At 53.0% G+C, this 19266-nt stretch overlaps 1 protein-coding gene across 3 annotated transcripts; it reads left to right on the top strand.

Moving 5' to 3' along the window:
* Window positions 1–42: 42 nt before the first annotated feature.
* Window positions 43–18976, top strand: MPI (mannose phosphate isomerase). Of its 3 annotated transcripts, none has more exons than XM_048866293.2 (8): window positions 43–63; window positions 4259–4386; window positions 5130–5330; window positions 7547–7688; window positions 8525–8707; window positions 12816–12989; window positions 13641–13849; window positions 15447–18976. In XM_048866293.2, the coding sequence occupies exons 3-8, from the start codon at window positions 5136–5138 to the stop codon at window positions 15663–15665; spliced, it is 1122 nt and encodes a 373-aa protein (XP_048722250.1). In that variant the 5' UTR covers window positions 43–63; window positions 4259–4386; window positions 5130–5135; the 3' UTR covers window positions 15666–18976. The 3 variants fall into 3 exon arrangements, with proteins under 3 accessions (XP_048722250.1, XP_048722249.1, XP_048722248.1); XM_048866292.2 differs by lacking the exons at window positions 43–63; window positions 15447–18976 and adding exons at window positions 1083–1278; window positions 15181–15429; XM_048866291.2 differs by lacking the exon at window positions 43–63 and adding an exon at window positions 1091–1278.
* The last annotated feature ends 290 nt before the right edge of the window (window positions 18977–19266 follow it).

Raw genomic sequence — 19266 nt, forward strand, 5'->3', positions numbered from 1 at the left:
TGTGACCTCACAAGCGGGGTGAACCCTAGCGCATGCGCCGCCAGGAGAAAGAGACGCGGCGAGGTTCGCGCGCGCCGGCGGGGCCCGTTGTAACGTCTGTCTGACGGCGCGCGGGAGTGTGCGCGTGCGCTCGAGTACCTGAGGGAGAGCGGGTTGCGCGCGTGGGGGCGGGGCCTGGCGTTACATGAGGGGCGGGTGTGGTAGGACGGGAGGTTGCTATGGGAAGGGGGCGGCGCGCCTGGGAGGTTGTGCATACCTAGGGAAGTGGGTGGGCTGTACAAACAATAGGCTACCAATAGTGGGGAGAGGGAAAGGGTTGGGCAGGTCGGGGTTTGCACACATGGGGCGGCTTGATATGGTGCGGAAGGGGGCTGCGCGCACTGGCGGGTTGCATATCCTCTGGTGGAGCGGACTGTGCACAAGGGGGGTTGCACACAGACTCCATAGAGTGGGGAAGGGGCCGCGCACGTATTAGGGGCGTTATACACATGCTGGTGTAGATCGTGGGGAAGGGAACTGCACACATGCTACGTGCTGTATATAGTGGGGACGGGGGCTTTGCACACAGGGGGTGTGTATCGTGGGGAAGAGGACTGCACAGGAGAGGGTTGTATATGTGTGGAGGGGGCTGTGCACACGGGTTTGCACACATGCTTGTGTATATAGTGCGGAAGGGGGCTGTGCACAGGGGGTTGCACTCATGGGGCTGTGTATAGTGAGGAAGGGGGTTGCCTGTGGGGAGAGGGGCTGTGCATACGGAGGTGGCACACATCCTTGTGTATGTAGTGAGGAAGGGCGCTGTGCACACCGGTTGCACGCGTAGAGGTGTATATAATGGGGAGGAAGTCTGTGCACAAGGGGGGGCATATAGGGAGGAAGAGGATTGCATATGTGGGGAGAGGGGCTGTGCGCGCAGGGCGTTGCCCCACACTATGGCAGGATGTATGTGAGGGAAGGGTTTCCCCCGCAGGAGCCCGCATGCACAGAGGAGGGTGTTCCCATGTACTCAGGCGGACCCTGCCCAGGCTGGGTGAACAATGGGGCCGGCGCCACGCCTCCAAGTGGAACCCTGGTGGGGGGCTCGCGTGGCCCGACGACACCGGGCTCCGCCCCCTGCCCCCGGCGCTGCTGGCTTCAGGCAGGGAACTACCTCTCCCAGCGTGCCCGGGCCGGGAGGGGCGTGGCCGCCGCTCCATCCCGGATCTCCCCTGGCTCGGCCGGCGGGGCGGTGCAGGCTGGGGAAGCGGGCACCAGGCGGAGCCATGGCGGAGCTGAGAGGTGAGCGGCGGCCGGGGCCGAGTCGCTCTGGCGGGGATGTTGGGCGGGTGGGTCCCATGGCCTTGGGGAAGGGGCTGGGCTCGAACCTGCCCCAGCTGCTCAGACACCCCCGTCCGGGGATGCGCCTTCCTCGCGGCAGCGTCTGGGGGCAGCGGCCGGCTCCCTGCAGAGCGGGGCACATGGCACCTCCTATGCCGGCAGGGAATCCGCCAGGTCACCGCCAGGCTCCTAGGCCAGGCGTCCCTGGGGCTGGGGTAGCACCGCCCTGGGTTCTGTGGGGGCGGGGCAGGACGCCTGGGTTCTATTCCTGGGTCTCACATGAAAGGTGTATTGATGGGGGGCTGAGAGGCAGGACTCCTGGGTTCTATTGGTGGGTGGGAAGGGAAGGTACAGGGGCAGGACTCCAGGCTTCTATTCCTGTCTCTGGAAAGGGATTGGGGTCCGTTGGTTTGTGGGGAGAGGCTGGGGGTCTGGACTCTTGGGTTCTATTCCTGAGTGCTGCTGATTTCCACATGTGGTGTTGGTGCAGCCTCTCCTCTGTACTTCCGTTTGTGTGTGGAAAATGGGTGTCATGGTCTTTGCCCACACCTCTGCCATCCACAAAACTGCCATGTGAGAGACAAACTCTGTAGCTCGCTGGTTCGGGCACTGTACAAGAAGGTGGGAGGTCCCGGGTTCTGGCCCTCTGCTCCAATCACTCTTTAATTATTTATCCACAATGGAACAGCTTGAACAGGAGAGACTGAGGGAGGCCCTATATATATATATATATATATATATATATATAGGGTATATCAGACTATCCCATAGCTCAGTGCTTAGCACACTCTCCCAACAGGTGGGAGATGCCTGTTCATATCATTTCTTGTCAACATCTCCCATTGATAGTTGTAGGCGGCCCCTCGCCTAGCATGCTGGCTTTTGTGGATCGCATTCTACGGTGCCTATCTCCACTCATTGTATAGGAGCCTAGTGGCCCAACAGCTCTGTGGATCACAGTGTCGTTCCTGTGATTTTCTAGGTGCCATGTGTCGCTCCCACCCTCTCTGTCTGTCCAGGCTCTCCTGTGGTCCCCATCATTGTAGTATATGGAGTTAAATAAGGGTTTGGTTGTTTGTTTGTTTTTTTTTTGACGAAAGCTTAAATTCTGCAGAAATCAATGGCTTTGCTTACTCCACCCTCCTCTTCCTTGTCCCTTTCCACTTGTTAGGGAAAGTTTCCTGCTTAGCACTGGCAAGTAGAGTTTTCGAGGCCTACCAGGGATGCCAAGCCCTGCGTGAGCACTTGGTGAATCCAAGAACGCAGGTTCAGCCAGGCCTGCAAAGTCTGCTTAGGACCCCGAAGATCAAAGATTCTGCTATCAGCAATGTGACTGACGCATGAGGAGGAGTGGAAGTCAGCTTACCTTCCCACTACTGTGTGGGCTGTGCGAATGGCAGTGTAAACACATTTTTGTCTGGCTCAGCAGGCATGACTCAAAGACAACGAGGCAGATCTGGGGTGTGAGGATGCCATATTTACCCAAAAAGAAAAGGAGTACTTGTGACACCTTAGAGACTAACAGATTTATTTGAGCAAAAGCTTTCGTGAGCTTCATCTCACTTTATCGGATGCATTCAGTGGAAAATACAATATTTACACAGTCACACTTTAAACCATGTTGGGGAGGAGGTTTGGCCAGTTTTGGAGCTGGAGGCTCTTGGAATAGTTGAATGTCTTACACTGGGGCACAGATCTTTCACCGACATTTGTTGCTCTAAACTGAAATTGTCTTGCAGTGAAACATACTGGACTTGAGGTAGTGGACATGCGTAGAACTGGACTGTGTGGTGCTAGACCAGAGCATGTGGGTTTGGACTGGAGGGTATTGAGAAAACTAAGGCTCTAAAAGCATGAATGGTGTGGAGAAAATGAATAGGGAAGTGTTCTTTACCCCTTCATTTACCACGAACCAAAGGTCATCCAGTAACATTAATAGGCAGCAAGTTTAAAACAAACAGAAGGAAGAACTTCTTCACGCAACACACAGTCACTTTGTAGAACTCGTTGCCAAGGGATGTTATGAAGGCCAAAAGTATAACGGATCAAAAAAGAATTAGATAAGTTCGTGGAGGATTGGTACTCCAATAGCCATTAGCCAAGATGGGCAGGGATGCAACCCCATGTTCTGGCAACCCTAAACCTGACTGCCAGAAGCTGGTACTGGATGACAGTGGGTGGATTGCTCTATAACTGTTCTGTTCATTCATTCCCTCTGAAACATCTGCCACTGGCCACTGTTGGAAGTCAGGATACTGGACTAGAGGGATCAGTGCGGCCGTTCTTATGCTCTTATGAGCTGACGTGGAGGAGCTGTAGAACCATGCCATTAGCATGTGCTCAATGCTCTGCAAAACACATCATCGCAGCTCCAAGGATCGTGTGTTCTAAATTAGAGACGCAGGACCATTCAGATCTATAAAAATGGTCTCTCCTGGGCCTCTAGGGGCTACTGTAATACAACTAATCCTAATAATCCATCGTTTTCTCTGGTGGATGTTGTTTAAAAGTCTTAATGGAAGAAGTGAGTTTTCAGGAGGGGAAAGTGTTTGGGTGTATGGGAGAGGAAGACTGCTCTGAGTATGAGGAACAGCATTGGAGGAAGCATGAGGATGAGCGTGGGAGAAGGACACAGGGCAGTTAGGGGCCAGGATAAGTTGTGCAGAGACCTAGAGATGGGGAGCTTGAATTTGATGGAGGAGCCGAAAGAGGAATGTGGATGGGATGCTGCATTGATCTGAGCGACAATATTTTGGAGGGTGCAGCTTCCCAGAGGGAAGAAGGTTGCAGCAGTGGAGGCAAGAGGGGGGTCAAAGTACGGACAGGAATTTTAGCCGGGGGAGCCAGGTGGCCGGGATTTGGCAATGTCAGGCCATTTTGTGAGTCGGTGATTTTTGCCTGCCGTGTCCTTGGATAACCCTTTGTTTTTGTGTTTGCTTAGTGTTTCCCCTGTCCTGCGTTGTGCAGAAATATGCCTGGGGGAAGATTGGCCTGGACAGTGAAGTGGCCAAGCTGCTGGCTAGCAGTGATCCACTGGCACAGATCGATCCAGACAAGCCATATGCTGAGGTAAGCCTCCAGCTCCCTCTCTCTGCCCTTCTTCTGTGACACAGGTTTTGCTGAGATCCCAGAGTCAGCCACTTTCCCTCCCCTGTCTCCACCCTCATGACTGAGGCCAAAAGTTGGCTTCTTCCTTTGGAACATTGCAGCTATTACACACATGAATAGAATCTATAGTGGCAAGTGTGCTCTTGATCCTCATGCTTCAAGGCATAAGCAGATCACCAGCTGAGGTCAGGCAGGAATTTGAATCCCTTTTCCTTGCACTTCGCTGCAGTGCAATGCTGACAGAGTGGGCAAAGGGGAAGGGGTGGGTGGGTATGGGGGACCTGGTCTTTGTTTAAAACATTGCATATCTGCTGCTGCGGGAGGCAGGGTACTGGACTGGATGGAATGGTGGTCTGCACCACTGTGGCAATTCTTGTGTTTCGAAAGGCACTGAGGAGAAGATCAAGATCAAGCCTGGCAGATCAGACCTCTGTATACTTTGACCTAGCTGGGAGATGAGGAAATAATTGTAGGTGGGTGGATGTGAGAGATGCGCTTAGAAACTAAGGGGGATGCTGATATTCAGTCTGAACTGTAGCAGGAAGCAAAAGCTGAGAATTCAAGTACAGACAACCCTACCTCCTTTCCCCCTCTCCTTGACCCTGTCTGTTTGGCCTATTTTGTAAGCCTGTCGAGAACCATGCTGGAGATGCTAATGGCTTTGTCTTGTCCCTCTTTTTCCATCCCACAAATGCCTGTTCCAGCTCTGGATGGGAACCCACCCCAGAGGCGATGCTGTTATTCTGGATAATCGAATTCCCCAGAAGACCTTAGGACAGTGGATAGGAGATAATCCTGGATGCCTGGGATCCAAGGTCAAGGAGACTTTCCAGGGCCAGTTGCCTTTCCTATTCAAAGTGCTGTCGGTTAACACAGCCCTGTCCATACAGGCCCATCCCAATAAGGTAAGAAGCTGTTCTGAACCCCCTCTGAGTGCACTGCTGGGGTCTTGCAGGCAGCCTCTCTGCAGATGTCCCTGATGTAAGCTATGCTGCTGAGCCAGGACTGCTCTCGTGGCATGATGCTCAGGAGTGCACCATGTTCATGGTCCCCTACCCACTGAGCTCTGGAACGGTTGCCATGGTCCCCTACTCACTGAGTTCTGGAACGGTTGCAGATGCTGCCAACACCTGGCTGTTGCACTCTATGCCCAGAGGCTGCTTGGTACCTGACAGAGCATAGCTAAAGACAGACCTTGCTCCAAAGCCAGCGCAGATACAAAAACAATCCCCCCTTAGAATCAGAGAATATCAGGGTTGGAAGGGACCTCAGGAGGTCAAGACCTCAAAGCAAGACCAATCCCCAACTAAATCATCCCAGCCAGGGCTTTGTCAAGCCTGACCTTAAAAATATCTAAGGAAGGAGATTCCACCACCTCCCTAGGTAACGCATTCCAGTGTTTCACCACCCTCCTAGTGAAAAAGTTTTTCCTAATATCCAACCTAAACCTCCCCCACTGCAACTTGAGACCATTACTCCTTGTTCTGTACCATTCAACTTGCACTCATCCAGCCCCCCTGGGATGAGACGCATCTTGCTTCTCACCTGCATGGATGCCCCAAACGTGCTGTGGTGGCTGGAGGGGAAGAACACAGCATGGCCTCTAGGTCTTGAGAAGGAGCCCTTCCATGTCACCATCAGGTCATATTGTATTTTGACCCCATTGGTCTCAATGGCTGTGACAGAGCATGGAGCACATGGCAGAGTAGCTCTATGTTAGAACAGGTCATTCAGTAAAACGCCTTCACTGCTTCTCCCAAGTTGCCTCCCTCAGTATAGGGACACGCCCAGTGCGATGCACAGAAATAAGAACAACAGGAACATAAGTGTCTGTTGTGTCCTCTGCACAATAGGCTACCGTTGAAATAGCACCCATCCAGGTGTAGTGTAAGGGTGAGGCCTAGGTGTCTACTTCAGCACCAGTCGTCTTTGACCTTTCGCCTGTTACAACTGGCCCAGTCAGGCCCCCTGAGCATCTAATGCCGGTCTGGCATGTTGAGCAGTGAGCCTGATCGGGCCCTGGCAGTGCTCCTATGTACACTGCTGCTTTGTGCGACTATGAATTGTAATAGCTTAATGCAGATCAGCCAGTGTATGTTGCGTACGAGGGGCTTTAAACATAAGGCAACAGTTCTGTTGGTCATAAACTTTTGTTAAAAGCTCTTTGTACAAAACCTAAATACTGGGCTTGAATCAGCCACTGGGTGTCGTGGCCAGCTCTGACTGCTCGTTTGAGGAGCTGTTGTATTACTCTATAACAAGAAGAGGGCATGAGGGCAATAAAACATTCCTTTTGCGTCATAAGGCTAGGCCCTCGCCCCTGAGATGTTTGTTCTCCACCCATTTCCTGGGGAGGAAATAACTGAATGAAGCACGGGAGAACGACTACGCTCCTCTTGGGCAGAGCATGGGGCTGGAGCTCTCGCTGAGGGGTGTTAAGTGCTATGATCTCAGCAACTGGTTCCCATCTGATATCAAAAAGCAGCTTTAAATTAGAAATGCAGAAAGAGTCATTTGACAGGAAGCCTTCAGCTCAGCAGCAAGTGCCAATGCCTACTACCGAGCCCCCTCTATTCAGCCTGGTGAGAAGTGCACAGCGGACTAAACGCAGGGGACATCAGCCCAGCCCTTGCTAGCCTGTGCTTGTATCCCAGATCTCCTTGGTGCTGCAGTGTTGCCGTGTCTGCTGGCTGCACCTGCATTTCCTCAGCGTCCTGTGTTTTTAAATGTGCAGTTGCGGTGCTGAAGTGTCCTGGTGGGGGCCGCAGCAGTGGGCAGAGAAGAGAGGTAGGTGGGGGGATTCAGTGGGAATGTTTCACTGGTTGGGCATTTGGGCTAAAGCCTGGTATGTAGCTAGCCGTAGCCCCTCTCTGGGAAGCCACGAAGATGGTGCAGTGAGGGAGCCCAGGGAGTGAGAATTCTGCCCGGGATGAGTCACTCTGACCCCTGGGGCAGGACTGGCTCTCCTCATTGAATCCATTTGCTGGCATACCCGAAGCCCTGTGGGATCTCTTTCCCCAGGATGCAGCCTCCCAGCGCGTGAGCTGGCGAGGAGGGACCTAGTTGTTGAGGGGGGATCGCCCGGGCTTTGACTCTTTTTGTCCTCGTCTCTCCTCTCTAGGAGCTGGCGGGGAAGCTTCACGCCCAGTTTCCTGAGCACTATCCAGATGCCAATCACAAGCCAGAGATGGCCATTGCGCTGACCCCGTTCCAGGGCATGTGTGGCTTCCGGCCCGTGGAGGAAATTGTGGCTTTTCTGCAGAGTAAGCACCAGGTGGTGCTGCTGGCTGGGGATGTGCTGGGCAGGGCAGGAGAGGGGGGGCTAAAGAGCTCCCAAGCTTGGGACTGCCGACAAAGAGGGTCAGATGCTATGGTGGCGGGGTGGGGCAAAAGGGGAGGGCTGAGCACTTGCAGGGGTTAATAAGATCCCCTTCAATGTATCTCTGAAGCTGGGCTGGACATATCATCCTCCAGCCCCTGGCGGTGGCCCTCCAAGCAGAGCCCTGCAGGGAGGAGAAATGCCAATGCATAAGGCCCCAGTCTTGCACTCCCCTCTCAGGGGAGTGCACCTGCATTTCCTCAGCGTCCTGGGCCTGCCTGCAGGGGGCTGATCACTCCGACTGACCAGCCGTGATTATGGGGGCTGCTCCATTGCTGAGCCCCTCTCCCCCCGAAGGGAAGCTGCCCTTGCCGGATGGCAGGAGCAGCACATTTGCTGCCCTAGCTTCGTAATGCAGAACATCACCTGGGATAAGGCTCAGCAGAGCAGCTCGGAGACACTAAGCCAGCCTGGACCTGGGGCTAGCACCTTCATGTTGGCAGTTACTGTATCCCTTCTACAGGCTTTTCAAACACAGGTGCCTAAAACAGAGATTTAAATGCATAAGTGTGCACCAGAGTGCAAAGCTGGGCCCTGGGAAGGCAGGGATGGGGCAGGGGCTCCTGGCTTCTATGGCCAGCTCTGTGACCCTAAGCCAGACGCTTTGTAAAAGGGGGCGTGGTGTTAGCAGCCCATCCCTGTGGGGGTAGCTGAGTGGGTGGGTTTGCCCCTGCTATCCTACCCCAGCCTGGGCCCCTGACAGGCACCTGCCCTTTGCAGAGGTCCCCGAGTTCCGGGCGCTGATCGGCAACGTGGCAGCGGAGCAGCTGGAGCGCAGCGTGTGCAATGACCCCCGGGGCGTGTCTGCTGCGCTGCGGATCTGCTTCACCAGGATGATGAAGAGCGAAAAGAAGGTCTTTGTGGACCAGCTGAACATGCTGGTGAAGAGGATTTCCCAGGAAGGTTTGTTCGGCGCCTGCCCGTGACATGGAGAGCCCCGCGTCCCGGGGGTGGGGTATATGTGTGTCAGGGATGTGGCTGTCTCTTCTTCCTGTCCGTCCAGGGGGAGGAAAGTCCCTTGGAGCTGGGACGACTGAGAGGCTACCTGCATGGATCCTTGCCCCATGCTGACCCTGGCAATGCCCTGGATTAGTGAAGGGGATGGAGCTGCCATGGATCTTTGGTGGCAAGCAGGCATCTTGGAGTGGATAAGAGGGGGCAGCATCTTTGTAGTTACTGACTGGCTCTCACTGTCAGGGCTTTTAACAACGCCCTGGGTGGGTGGTGATCATATTGGGTGTAATGTCTGGGTTCGCTAGGGGGATGCTGCAGGTGGAGAGGGCATGACACACAGGACAGAGTGCAAGTTTCACTGCCAGCTCCTCCCCAGCTCCAGTCTTTGGACTATCCCTCCCACAGTGCAGCCGACCAACCTTGCTGCAGAATAACCAAGGGCTGTGCCCTTTGCTTCCTGGTGTTTGGTCTCGTGGGTGCTAGCTGAGGCTGTTACATTGTCAGCCGCCTCCCTGCAGGAACAGCACCATCTCCCCCTGCCATTCCAGTCCAGGCAGAGCGCCTTGGGGAAAGCAGGTTCGCCATCAGAGGCAGGAAACGTCCCCTGAAGTGCACACAACCTCCGAGCTCTACGCTGCTTTGCTCATGTAGGAGAGACCTAGCTGTCTGCTGGTTGGCCAGTGACAGTCTGTGAAATGGGGAGTGGCTACAGGATGCACCTGTCCTGTAGAGCCCCCTGCTGGCCAAACGTGGCCCTGCTGCCATTCCCTGCCTCAGTTTCCATTCACCAGGGTTTCCTGTCTGTCCTGGACATTCGTGGATTAATCCTCTGGTTGGGTCACTCTGAGTTCATTCCCCTTCTGGGGTAACAAATGTCCAAACAAAGTTCTTTTGCCTAACTTGGGCTCCTCTTCAGCCTGCCTTCTGGGCTCCCTTTATCCCCGAGTGGAGAGACCCAAAGTGCTGACTCCCGAGCCACTTCCCTGGTGTCCTTCCAGCCGAAGTCAGGACTTGCTCCCTAGAGTTCCTTCACCAAACTAAATTCCCTGCCCCTTGTGAGGCCTGGTGTTTATCAGGCTGCCACCTGACTCCCACTGGGAGGCAGCTAATTGTGGCCTAGGCAGGGCTGATTGAACAGGGCTGGCTAGCATCTGGCCTTTAAAGGGGCAGGCCATCCTGGAACAGGAGCTTTATGAGACAGAGCCCCCGAGCCTGACCATATTCCCTACCATACAACCCCTGAGAGGACGGATCAGCTGAGCGCACGGTGGGGTATGTGGTCCCTGACTGCTTGGGGGTGTTAAAGATCCTAAGTCACTTGTGAGACGCATGTGTAGCCCTAGCGTCCTGACAGCGATCGGTCTTGGGTCCCTACGCTCCGCCCTCTGACTTTTACCTGAGTGTGACACCTCTTCATTGCCTGCCCTGGGAAGCTTTGCGGGTGTTCGCGTTCCCAAAGTGGCTGCAGTTCAGCCCTTCCCTCTGTATTTGTACAGGCGCTGTGTAAGTTGCCCTGGAGCAATACCACCACGAAAGGCCTCTGATTTGTGAGTTCAGCACTGAACACGAGTAACGTTTTGGCTTGGGGACAACACCAGGGGCTTCAGATCCCTCCCTGTGCATAGTTTATCCAGTAAAAATAAACTGAGTGGAGCAGCCATGTGGGCCTGGAGTGCGCATGTGTATTTATAACCAAAGAATAGCAAGCATGGAGAGGATTTTGCCTCCTGCCCTCCCTGCACCAGCAGGGCAAAGCTCTGAGCGTTCTTGGCAGGAGCTTGTTCTATCCCAGCGTGGTCTTTCCCGTCAAGGCTGATCTGCTCCTTGAACCAACCCAGCAAGTGTTTGCCCGACAAGCAGTAGGAGAGGAGTGTCCGTCTGTGTGGCATGGCCCACAACCATGAGTGAGGGCAGACTGTCAAGAAGCAGGGCGCAAATCCCAAATTAGCTGTGAGTCCTATGCATGGATTTCACCAACCACCTAACAAGTGTGAACTCGTAAAGCCCTAAAACAGCCTTAACATGGAGCCTCTGACACTGGGGCACTCCAGTTTGTCTTGCAAACCGGTCTTTGTGATACAAGCTCCCTTGCGCCCAAAATCCCAACAATATTCAGGTTACTCCCAGTCCCTACCCTAGGTCAATTGTACCTTAGATCTCTTACCAGAGGCAATGCTTGTAGCCAGTCCTGTGATTAACTAAAGATTTATTAACTAGGAAAAAGAAATGAGCTATTTACAAGGTTAAAGCAGGTAAACATACACGAGTTACAGGTTTAGGTTTCAAAAGGTAACAGACGCGTGCTGTAATATGCAAGCTCTATATGTCCTTTAGGGCTAACCCAAGTCATAGCATGCTTATGCCTATGCTTAGAATTATTGCCCTCTCTGAATTCCAGGCAGCATAGTCATAACAATTCCTCCTTGGCAGGGATTTTTATGCCCTTCCCCCAGCTTTGAAGCTGTGATGGGATGCGGGCTTGTGCATATCCCCTCTTCACGGGTGTGGGGGGAGCAATCGCCAAAGTCTTTTGTTAACTGATGTTCCACAATGGCTTGTCTGGTGTCTAGAGGCCAGGCTGGGGAGAGATGACACCTCTTGTGGTAAACTGGCACTTCACACTTGGTGATGTCTCTCCTTACTGTCCCTCCTTTTTTTCTTTTTATTTTACACTTCTAGCAAACACCCATTACCTTATACCATGGGGTACAGATACTACAAGTAGGATTAATGCAGGCAGCAGCCTGCAAGCATTCCACACAATCTAAACACTAACCTCATTCTTATAATTCTCGTATCTGTTTTCACTATCGTAACCCACAGGGAGCCAGACTGGTTTCCAGCTCTGCATTTGTCAGTGTGCAGTGAGGCCTGCACCTTGGCATGAGTTGGCACCTGGTCTGCCAGGCTCACACTGCCCTCCCCCAAGCTTATGCCAGATCTTCGGCAGTCTCTCTTTCCTCTAGGTTGCTGGGGCTCTGTCGGGGAGGCTCCCAGAGCGGAAATACAAAGGAGCCCTTTTATGCCAATGGAGGGGAAGTGCGAGCCAAGCCAAAGAGGCCTCCTTTCTAATGAAGGAGTTTCAGGCCAAGTGAGGTTGCCCCAGTCTCTGCTCGAGCAGGGGCGGGGAGGAGGAGGAGGAGGATCAGCTCCAAAAGGCCATTCTTGGATGCGGGAGAATGCCCCTCCTGACCTGCTGCTCCCCACTGGAAGAGGAGGGAGGGGCTGGAGTGGGAAATGTGGGGAAGGAGATATGGAGATGAGTATCTGTCCCTGGATGCCCACCTTCTTCCTCTCCTTCCCTGGGAGGACTGGGACATGAGAAAGAAAGGATGGAGCCGCTGGATGCTGGGGAGAGTGTGGCATGTGTGTGGAATGGGCAGGTGGGCAGAGGGCTTTGGAAGTGGAGTGAAGGGGTAGGTCCAGGTGTGTGGTGATGTATCGTAGCTGGCAGGGTTTGTGTCTGGGGGGGTGGGGAGTAAGCATTTCTGCTATCCAGGAGATGCCCGTGGGAGAGAACAGGCCACTAGCAGCCTCTCTCCACCATGATCAATTGTTGGGTTTAGTGAGACAGGGTGGGGTGGGTGGCCTGTGATCTACCGGAGGTCAGGCTAGGTAATCAGTTCCTTCTGGCCTTATACTCTGACTATATGATCCCGCATGGGAAAAGCCAGCCAGCCCACCCAAGAGCAGAGCCTGGGGACATTGGACCCTGTCTCTCTGGAAGTGGATGGATCTGGGTGAGGCTCACGTGGCTAATCAGGTCTGACTCATAACCACACCCAGGCAGGTTGAATCCCTCATTGGCCACCTGTCCTCGCTCGTCTCATCTCTGGGGATCTGGAGGGACTCAGATGTGCAGCCGGAAATGTCCAGGCCTGCCCTGGCCTCCTGATGAGGAGGGTTTGGGGGAACCCCAAAGCCGTTGACACCTGACCCCTGGGCTGGCAGCACTGTACTGCCTCCGCTAGCGGGCTGTAAGCAAAGCAGGGGCTCTCGCAGAAGGGACTAAGTTGTGGGGCTGCTGCTAACCTGGCTTTGCCCTTGTCCCCCACAGTTGCTGCGGGGAAGGACACCTCGGGGAGCAGCGGGAAGCTGCTGCTGCAGCTGCACTCGCAGTTCCCGGGAGACATCGGCTGCTTTGCCATTTACTTCCTGAACCTGGTGATGCTGCAGCCAGGAGAGTCCATGTTCCTGGGAGCCAACGAGCCTCATGCCTACCTCTATGGAGGTGAGTTTGAGTGCTGGCTGGGCGGGTGTGTTCCCGTGCCTCGCCAATGCTATTGAGACCGTTATGAATAATAGCATTTGTGATGCCACTCATCGGTGGATAGTGGCTCCTATAATGGGATGGGCACTTTGTAACCCTGGCTACGGTAAGGCTGCCGCTGCCAATCATCATGATCCATGACTTACGCTGATCTCCAGGTTACACCTTATCTCAAGCACCCTGCCTTGGCCATTGTGGGACCCGGGATACCAAACTGGGTGGCTCGTTGGCCTTTTCCAGTGAGGTCGCCACTAAGTGTCTCCACGGACAATGGAGTGAGAGGCTGCCGCTCGGATCGTGCTTTCTGATGTGTTGTGGAGGGAGGTGTTTCAGGCTCAATGTTGCCACCTGCTCCCCTACCCCATAGGTGCCCAGCCTGGCATTGACAGCAGCTGTTTGTGGGGTGTGGGGAGGACGTGTTCTCTTACTCAGTGTCTCTGAGATGATGGGATGGCACGTTTCCCTGAGCCAGGCATCCCTAGTCTCTCCCGCTGTGAAGGGACGAAGGCTTTTCCTCCTGCCTGGAGCCTGCTGGAGCCGAGTTCAGACACCTGGCTTCTGATCGGGAGGGTCCCACCTTCTTGCACTGACACTGTGCTCCTTGCTCCCCAGACTGCATCGAGTGCATGGCATGCTCCGACAATACCGTGCGAGCCGGCCTGACGCCCAAATTCATTGACGTGCTCACCCTGTGTGAAATGCTGAACTACAACCCAGCACCCAGCAGCTCCAAGGTCTTTGCCCCCACGCAGAGCCGCTTGGATCCCTGTGTCTACCTCTATGACCCGCCTGTGCCAGACTTCACCGTCATGAAAATAGAGGTGAGTGGGGACCCTGGATCAGCAAATTAACTGGGGGAAAAGGGGGTCTAGTAGCAGCATCAGACAGACTGCCACATCTCCTCCAACGGGAGCAAACAGAGACAGCATCCTTGCCTTTGGATCTCTCTAGCAACTTCTCCATTCCTCTCAACGAGCAGCAGTAAGTGGCTTTGCAAAAAGCTAAAGCTACACCTAAGCCTCCCTTGCCAAAGGCCATGTCACTGTGACGTGGGGTGGGAGGGAAGAGACTCCTTCCCAGTCAAGGAGTGGAAAAAAACACATACATCAGTTGGGTTGCCCATTAACATCCAACTCTTATCCCCTTCCCCCCCAATGCTTTGACCTGAGATGAGATCACTGCATCCCCTCCCCAGCCGGTCGGAGTTCCCCCTTCCCTCCCACCTCCTGTACTAGAGGTAGGATCATGGGGTCAGCTCAACTGGGACAAGCCACACTGTGCTACTTTGAGACCATAAGGCGCTGGGATAAGGAGATCAATGATACTCAGACCTCAGTGGTTCAGTACCCACATTAGTGACCAACGTTACCCAAAAGACCCACAGTAGTACCTGGTTATAATACTATATTTAAACAGTATGATGTATTTAAACAGTCCTATTTAAACAGTATGATGGGAAATATGTAGGTTCTTTAATATATATTATTCTCACAGCAAATAAGTTAATAACTTAGTGCAAGTTGATAACTTAATTGGTTAATAACATAGTAAAAGCATCCTGATTGGTTAATAACGTAGACTGGCTAATAATTAAATCACAGTGTTTTAATATCAGGCCCTGCAGAGAGCCCCAGGAGATATGAAAGAGCCACTTGCAGCTCTTGAGTATCACTGGACTCAGCTAGCTGGCTCTGGGACAGATGATGGTGTGTGTCTACCCATCCTGCCCCCTGAAGCCAGAGTGTCCCATGTCCTCCAGGGAGCTTTGCCTTCTATGCCTCTGGGTCCTGCTCCATTTCCCCCTCCCCCATCCTGCTGCTGCGCTGGTGTTGACAAGTTTCACTTTGCTTTGAATGCAGGGCTGGGGGAGATACGCCCACCCCTTTCCTGGGTCACATGTTATCAGCCAAGTCCCAGTCTGAGCAGCACTAGGAGGTGCTAAACAGAGCAAGCCGCTCTCTTTGCTCAGTGCTTGGCCTGGTGTCAGAGCTAGAAGGCCGCGCAGAGCTGAGACCTGGGGGTGTTTAGCTAGGCCTCGTGCTCTCGGTTGAGGGAGGTAATGACAGGCTGCACCACTGTTGGTTTTCCCCTCTTCCTGCTGTGCTCTACCATTCACTTGTCTCCCTCCCTCCCTCTCCTGGTGCTGTCTCAGCTGCACGGGCATCGCTGCACCGTCTTTGGCTGCTCACCTCTCAACAGGGTGCTAGAGACTGACTCCAACATCTGGAGCTTGGCCGCTCTCGGTTATGCTGTGATCTCCCAGGGCTCATGGGGCTCGGGCTGCTGTGAGCAGAGGCAGGGGCCAGGGGTCGTCTGAGGCACGAGTGCAAGTACCTGCTGCGTCCTTGAGGAGGCAGAAACGTGGATCGGAATTTGAGCCCAGATTTGGTTTCCATGCCAAATGTGTTTCCACTGCAGATTCCCTCCGCTATTAAGCTGTACCTCATCTCAGCCATCGACTCTGCCAGTATCCTGCTGGTGATCCAAGGCACGGCCGTGGGCACCTCCACCGCCGCCATTTCTGAAATGACCCTGCGCCGGGGCTCAGTGATCTTCATCTCCGCCAACGAGAGCGTCTCCCTGCACCTGTCCTCCCTGGATGGAATGCTGCTCTTCCGAGCCTGCTGCCTCCTCTAGCCTGGGACGCTTGGCACCTCCCCTGCTGTGACTCCACTTAGAATAGATAGAAACTGGTCCGCGCAAACTAGACTTGCGCATGATGGGTTAGCTTGAAACTCGCCCACAAACCACTGTGTCCAAATCCAAAGCAGCAGGGTCCCAATCTGTAGAAGCAGCAACTCCAACTCCCGTCCCCTGACTTGCCTCTCTCCAGCTCCCAGCATTAAATGACGTGCTGGGAGGAAGAGTCCATTTCCTTCCCCCCTCCCATTATATAACACTAGAGCGGCAGCTGCTCTCATGTCTGCTCCAAGCGGATCTGGAGAGCAGTAGGTGAGTTTCCCTAACACAGTGCGTCCTGTAGTGCCAGCAGAGCATTACCTGCCCGGTGACATCTCCTTTTGGGCTCAAGTGGGCCATGGAGTTGTAGCTGGAAGGGGGTAGGGAGAGCGTGGTTGGGATTTGTATGGTGGTAAGATAGCTCCGGAAGGGACTCCGACCACAACTGGAAAGCACAGTACTGCAAGGGAATGCTGGTGAGTTCCTGCTCAGGGGATGCTGTGCCAGCCTGCCCGGGGGGAAGCCATAGAATAAGATTGTTCGGTTGTTGCAGGAAACTCTCCGTGCTTTTTCTCCTAGCTCGTCAATTTCCATGCCTAGCGATGCAGTTTCAAGCCCCGTGATCCCCTGTTCGCAGTGGAGCCCTTCCCCTTTTAGCTGGGAGGAGACTAGTCCCCAGCCATAAGCAGATTCCTGTGCTGTGCAGGGGAGAGATGCTCCCATGAACTCTGTTGAAAGGTTCCATCTCAAGTGGCCTTGATCATCTTGCTGTCTTGTATTTGAAATAGGTGCTGGGTATAATGGAGAACTCATGTGGCGCTCGCCCCAATCTGTCCTAAGCAGTTCCTGCATCAGATAGGCTGACAAGTGGGATTGAATCTGTGGCCTGTCAAAGTCTCCTCTGTGCCTGCCACATGCTAGCATTATTGACTCACTTTCATGAACAGCAAGTGCATCCGCAAACCCATCAGCCAGCAAACCCTCTCTCCCATGTGCCCACTTTACTGAGGCCCCTGATCCTTGGCCTAAAGCCTTAGTTTGGAGATGGGTATTAGACACTCCACAGCTGCTCTTCCAAAGGCTGCAGCACCTGACCCATCCAGTTGTTTCTGGGGATGATAGTTATTCCATTGTGTGCACGTGCAAATTACCCATTTCTCCTAGGGGTAGAGTGTGGAGGAGAGTCAGGGGTGGAGTAAGGCTTATAGAGAGCCCAAAGTGACCAAATGTGCTTTTGGCAATTAAAGGGAAAGGGTGTGTGTGTGGGGAGGGGGCACAACGCTAAGCTGTGCTGGATCAGCCAGACTCTTCATGCAGGCCTTCCTCTACCACTGCCAACAGAATTGCCTTGGGCTTAAACTTCCTATCTTCATAACAACAAATGAAGTGGGGGCTGTGAGAATTCCCCTCCCTCCCTCCCTCCCCCTGTAAATTCTGCCACAGCAAGGCACATTCCCTAAAGCAAGATGGGGGGGGCAAACTGTGCACTTTTAAGACTGGTAAGGGGCTATCCTGCTCTGAAGCAGGCATCTCTGAGAATAGTTGGATGCAGAAGCTGTGGTGGTGAGGAATTAGAGTAATGGTCAGCATCAGAGCTCCTGAGTTTTATTCCTGCTTCTGCCTCACTGTAGGATTGTCAGCAAGTCACTTAACTTCTGTACCTCCATTCCTTTACCTGCAAAATGAGAATAACTGATCTACCTCACAGGAGTGTTGAGGCTGCATGGATGAATGTTTGAAGTGCTTGGAACTCCTTGGCTGAAATGTGCTATGATGTTATCCTTGCCCTTCGCTGGGGCATGAGGAAACGGTTGGAACTGTGTTCAGATTGCTGGAGCTAGTGCTGAAGGGGGAAGCTTAAAGGGGGGTTAGTTCAGTTTGCTGGACCCAGTGCTGAAGGGGGAAGCTCAAAGGGGGGTTAGTTCAGTTTGCTGGACCCAACAGGTTGCTCTTGCTAGATTTCATTCTGTTGGTTAGCCATGACTCCCATGTTCATATGCTAGTGCTATCAGTTATATAGGGCCAGGCTTTCTACAGCCCAGTACTCTGTCCTGGCAAGATTGTGACACTACCAAAGCCTGGTGCTATTTCAGTGTGCCTACAGCTATAGATATTGGCTGGATGTTAGACTATAACAGGAGAGGTCATCCCTCCAGGGAGTGGTTGGCTTAAGCTTCCAGATAGCAGTTGCTGGCATTTTTGGTGGGAAGTGACCTGGTTGCATCATTCCACAAGAGAAGAGATGTGCACCCACAGTGCTAACGTTAAGGGTAGCTTAGGTGTGGTTTGTTCACATCTTAATGGCAGTCCCAATGTGTAGCCCTTAAACGGCCTTTGCTCCCATTGTGGTGTCTAGGTCAGGCAGCACCATAGGGCCATCAGTATTAAAGAATTCACTTTAGTTTTCTAAACCCAGAATGATCTGCTGTGAACACACAGGCTGCAGCAGCCAGGTGTGGTGATAAACTTCCATTTGTGGAGTTGATCCTTGTTCTTTCACCTGCCTGTTGCTCATTTCAATCTTTTAACCATGGAGACTCAGCCAGGGCTCCGTCCCTCTTCAGTTCCTTGTTCCATGGGGGTGTGGTTCATCTATCACTTATCAGATTAATCTAGGTTAAGTACCTTGGGACCCAGTGAGAATTACATAGCATCAAACTCCACTCCAGTAGAATAATCCCCCCTTTGTTTGGCTTTAAGGAAAAGCTCCTATTTTGATGTAATATTTTAGGCAATTCCTCTGTTGAGAGGGGAACACAGTGTTGTTGTAGAATGAAGCTGTGCTCTTAACTTGATTCATTCTGGAGCCCCAAGAGTTAAATAGCTTCAGAGGGGTAGCCATGTTAGTCTGGATCTGTAAAAGCAGCAAAGAGTCCTGGGACACCTTATAGATTAACAGACATATCAGAGCATGAGCTTTTACTACATTGGATGCATGGAGTGGAGAGTTAAATAGGCTCGGGGGGGGGGGGGAGAAGGAAAGCTGAGGAAAGAACTGAACCCTAGGAGGAGCTAGCCTTAGGCATATAACCTGTATTTATGAACCACTGGTGAGTGAGATTTTTCTTCCAACACACCTGGCTGTGCTGGTTTGACTTGTCCACCATGTGCTGCTCTATCAAGAGCTATAAATCCATTTAGCAGGGTGGCACAGGTGGGGCACCAGTGACAAAGAACCATGCAGCATGGTATGTCAACAGCTAAGGTATATTCATGGACTGGAATGTTGTAACAAAGAGGAATAAATAAAGAGTCACTGCAGAAGACAAGCCCTGGTCTGCACTTTATTTCAAAATGGGTATTAGGAAGATAACCAAAATGTGCCTGTGACCCCTGGAAGAGGAGGATATTCCCTTACCCAGGATCAAAGCTCTGAGCAGTCCCCCACCTACTCCTTGCTTATAGAAAAGGAGTACTTGTGGCACCTTAGAGACTAACCAATTTATTTGAGCATAAGCTTTCGTGAGCTACAGCTCACTTCATCGGATGTTGATGTTGCATCCGATGAAGTGAGCTGTAGCTCACGAAAGCTTATGCTCACATAAATTGGTTAGTCACT

The sequence above is a fragment of the Caretta caretta genome, chromosome 10, assembly GCF_965140235.1.
Source record: "Caretta caretta isolate rCarCar2 chromosome 10, rCarCar1.hap1, whole genome shotgun sequence".
Classification (NCBI taxonomy): domain Eukaryota; kingdom Metazoa; phylum Chordata; order Testudines; family Cheloniidae; genus Caretta; species Caretta caretta.